Raw genomic sequence first — 4799 nt, forward strand, 5'->3', positions numbered from 1 at the left:
ACAAAAAGGGATGTTTAAGAATAAAAGGCTGTACAAAACAAATGTCATCTCAAGAAATTGAAAACATAAATTTATAACTAAAACTTACATAAGCTTTAGTCATTAAGAAACATTATTTTAATTTTATACGGCTTTGTTTGTAACATTCACGTCAAGTTCTGCAAAAAGAACGTAACAAATTAAGTACTTGTAAGGAATAAATAATAATACATAGTCACACTTGAGAAAAAAAATATAACCAAACTTAATAATTAGAATACTTAGTTACTTACTCTTCTTTTTTGGGGAAGCGAGCAAATCTTGTGTGGTCACCAAAGTTTCTATAGTTTTCGGAAGCAACGAAGCATGAAAATCATCAATTACTCTTCCTCCCACACTAAATACAGCCTTAGACGCAACAGTAGTTGCTGGAACAGCTAATATGTAACGAGCAAATTTTCCAAGAGTGGGGAATTTAGCATTATTAACCTTCCACCAATTCAAAACTTTAAAATTTTCAGTTCTTGGAAATAATGGTTCCTCCAAGTACTTCTCTAATTCTGACTTTTTCGAAGAACATGACAAATTAGAAGATCGAAATTGTGTTGACCAAGAATCAAACCCACTCAATTGGTCCTCTAGATGGTCCTCTAGAAATGCCCCCATTTCGTGATCACTACTAGAACCAACTTCTTGACTTGCTTCCACTTCAGATTGGGATGAACTATCATCATACTCATTGAAAAGGTTAAATGTTGCCTTATGAACTCTTTCAACATGTGTATGAGCATCAACACCATAGAATTTATCATAATAATATTCAGCCAAATCCATTTTAAATCTTGGATAAAAAACAATAGCAATTGCTGATACCAAACAACACTTCTCCCAATATTTAACAAACTTCAATTTCATTGGGCCAGCCATCATACTCAAAAAACCGTGCTCACTTCTTTCCCATTTAGATAAATGTAGTTGAATATTACAAACATCCGGAAAAAACACATTTGATGTGAGGAAATGAGAACCAGAAAAATGATTTGTTGCATCATAAAATATTCTCAAGTAATCACATAGAACTTTAGCAATTTTCCATTCTTCATCACTTGGATAGAGTTTATAATTACGATCTATTTGTGCTAGGCGACAAAGCACCTCTTTCATCTCTATTGCACTTTCAATCATCTCAAAAGTAGAATTCCACCTAGTAGAAAAATCCATCTTCACCTTTTTCTTATCTATCAACCTAAGTTGATATTTTGCATGAGTAAATTTTTGTGTTGCATATGGAGACCTTTTCAAATACTTCACAGTTTCAAATTTTTGTGTTGCATATGGAGACCTTTTCAAATACTTCACAGTTTCAAATTTTTGTGTTGCATATGGAGACCTTTTCAAATACTTCACAGTTTCAAATTTTTGTGTTGCATATGGAGACCTTTTCAAATACTTCACAGTTTCAAATTTTTGTGTTGCATATGGAGACCTTTTCAAATACTTCACAGTTTCAAATTTTTGTGTTGCATATGGAGACCTTTTCAAATACTTCACAGTTTCTCTAACCTTATGAATAAACACTCCAATTACTTTTAACCCGTCTTGCACAGTCAAATTAAGAATATGAGCACTACAATGCACGTGAAATAACTCACCTTCCAAAGCTATTTAAGACTTGTCACAAAGCCAACTTTTCAAACTTCTTACCATCGCATCATTGACTGTAAAAAGGGTTTCCGCATCATGAGGATATTTGATACATCTATAACCGATTATTTTTTTGTTCAATTCCCAATTATCATCAATAAAATGAGATGTGTGAGCATATATAACCAATATCTTGATGATCAGATGTCCAAATATCAGTAGTTAGAGTGATTCTACCTGGGAGTTTCTCTAAGTGGTTGTGTAACTTTTCCTTTTCACGTTTGTAAACTTCAAGGACATCCAACTTCAGCCATATTAAAAGGATAATTATGCATGATAACCATCTTAGCAAAATCCATCCTACTTTTCAATTGGTCAAACTTACGATTTTGAACCATGGCAGCAGCCTCAGGGAAACTTTTGGATATGGATAGCATTTGCGGACCAATGTCTCTACTACTTTTCCCATTACACTTGTCTAAGTGATTCTTTAAGTGGCTAGTTCCTTTAACACTCTCTCCTACAAATTCTTTACAACAATGTTTGCACTTTGTAATTTCATTTCCTTTTGGCCTCTCAAATTTTATAAAATCATTCCATACCTTTGAAGTCAATTTTCATCTCTTAGGAGGTGGAGGTGAATCTTCAACTTGTATAACATTCCTAGCATCATCTTTTTTCTCTACTTCAGTGTTGAGCTCGTCAAAATGATATGTATCCAAAAAGCCCTAAAATCAAGGTCAATATGTTAAAACAATGAGGGAAACAATGAAACAACAAATTGAAAACAACAAAACAAGAAAAATTAGAAAATGAAGGTTAATAAGTTAAAACAACTTGAGGAAAACAAAACAAGAAAAGGGCATTAAATTTCTAAGGGCATATATACTGATGAAATCTTGTTGGAGATGACATACAAAGAAAAATCAAAGAAGAAGAAACCTTAAGTTTTAGAAGAATATCCGTCCTTGCTGCGTAGTCGTAGAGATGAAGAGTCGTAGAAACGTAAATATGGGCTAAAGATGGAGAATACCATGGGATTTCCATTTTTGAATCTGATTCATCTACGGTCCAATTAGAATTTGGAAAATATGAATGGTTTTTTTGAATTAACTGATTAAATTTTAGAAAGAAAAAAGAATGTTCAGGAAACCAAAATGTCAAACGTGGCTGGAAGAGATGATAATATCAAGCCCATTATCCTCATTTGTCAAATTGGCACATGGATTGGGATGGAAGTGTCAAGCCCATTCGTGTTTCAACATCTCTTTATTTTTTTTCCCCTCAATACACAATTTATTATAATATATATTAGTGTTATTGGAATTTAATAATTTTGACATCCTTAATTAAAAATTCATTAAAATTCATAAAGTATAAGATCAATTTTTCTAAAAAAAAAAATTGCAATAAATTATGTGATAATATACAAAATATATTTTGTTATAATAAATTGGATCGGATTGTTATCGGATCGGATTTACCTATATCCATATTTGCTCCATTTATTTAACGGATCATCGGATTCGGATCTTAATCGGGTTATCAAACTAAGATCCTAAATCCATCTCCCATTAATTTCATCGGATTTGGATCAAAATTCAATCCATTGACAGCCCTAATTGTAGCCCAATTTTAGCGTTCTAGGAGTTCGTATCTAATCTTGTGTGGGTTCCGGAGTAAATCCTGCAATGTGTTACATTAGTTGGTATCAAAGTTTTGAGTCATGGACCTGGAGAACTCCGCTTCCCATGTTGCATGGTAAGATTGCTTACTATGGGTTTATTGCTATATTTTTTGAGGTGAACTGTCCCTTTTACAAGTATGATGTCAAGCTTTCTACCTCATATTTTTCTGATGTTGCATATCTTAGCTTGCCGGCTGCATGTGGGGGAAAGGCTGCCTTGGGGTGTCTTAGAACCTCAAGGCTCAATCAAATAGTCTGTTACATGTGATATCAGAGCAAGTCCACTCCAAATATTGTGGTGTTGGTTTGCCTAAGACTAACGGCGTATGTTCCTGAGGAGAAGATTTTGGGACCACCAACATGTGGCAAAGCGGTTGGCAAGCAAGTATAATCAAGGATGGAAAGCTTTGAAGATGATGGGTGTCAGAGCATGCGTTATGCAATTTTGCCCACTGGATGAAAGTTTGTTTAGCAAGGGCATTATTGAAGAATTGTTGTGGAACTTGAATAGTGGGGGCATTTGTGGAATACTTCGACAAAGGTGGTGATGCAGCAACTAGAAGTGCCGTCCACTTAGGAACTAATGCAGAGGTGCCTATAGAGTAAAGGAAGTGTCGAAGGTGGCATGTACGAGGTACTATGCAAAGAGAGATAGAGGGCATTGAGGATGCTCGCAGATCATGGGGATGATGTCGCAATTGTGGAGAAATTTTCGGACCCACTAATTTGGACTATGCAATGCATGGAGAGGCGAAGCACCTGTCTACTACGAGGGCATTAGCAGATTGAGTGGGAGAGTGAGTTAGAGAATTCCCCTACCCATGTGGCATGATTGCTTATTGCAGGCTTATTGCTGTGTTTTTGAAAGTGCACTAACAATGTCCCTTATGTATGATGGCAACCTTTCTACCTCTTTATATTATTCTGATTTTGTACATCTTATCTTGTGGTGGTATGTGTAGAAAGGCTACCTTTGGGTGTCTTTGAACATTAGGGGCCGAATGGGTGGTCAATTACATTTGGCTCTGAAACATGTTTTGTTTTTGTCTTCCTTTTTGTTTTCTAGTTCAAATTATTGTCTTTTTTATTGAGTATTCATCACATTCTTTGAGTCATTCAGGAAATTGATTACAACATAATTTTTTTTTTTTGCTGGTCTTTTCCCTTGTGATTGATCTATTTCATTAAGTTGTCATCAATGAAAATTCAAGAAATGCATGGTCGACATTTTCTTGAAATTCTCATGGTGTTATTTTCAACAAACACCATTTTATAAATATATCGTCATTGAAAATCAATCTTGCTGTGAAAAGGGTTTAAACCAAATCAAGAAATCATTTCTTGGAGTTCTGGGGTGTTTCCATTCTTTGTTTGATCTTATCTTCTTGAGTTTTGTTATCCTACTTGTTTCTTGAGTTCTTGTCATTTTTAACATTGAAAAGACTAAATTCTTGATTGAGATTAGTTAGCTCCTTAGGGAACTTGACCA

The 4799-nt window shown here is 34.6% G+C and overlaps 1 protein-coding gene across 1 annotated transcript; it reads right to left on the reverse strand.

The window, feature by feature from the left end:
- Positions 1–264: 264 nt before the first annotated feature.
- Positions 265–2244, reverse strand: LOC111380352 (zinc finger BED domain-containing protein RICESLEEPER 1-like). Its single transcript, XM_023003889.1, has 5 exons — positions 2226–2244; positions 2019–2143; positions 1810–1927; positions 1684–1697; positions 265–1542 (listed from the first exon to the last, which is right to left on the reverse strand). Exons 1-5 carry the CDS (start codon positions 2242–2244, stop codon positions 265–267), a joined length of 1554 nt encoding a protein of 517 aa, XP_022859657.1.
- Between the last annotated feature and the right edge of the window lie 2555 nt (positions 2245–4799).

This window comes from Olea europaea, unplaced genomic scaffold (assembly GCF_002742605.1).
Source record: "Olea europaea var. sylvestris unplaced genomic scaffold, O_europaea_v1 scaffold213, whole genome shotgun sequence".
NCBI classification, from domain to species: Eukaryota; Viridiplantae; Streptophyta; class Magnoliopsida; order Lamiales; family Oleaceae; genus Olea; species Olea europaea.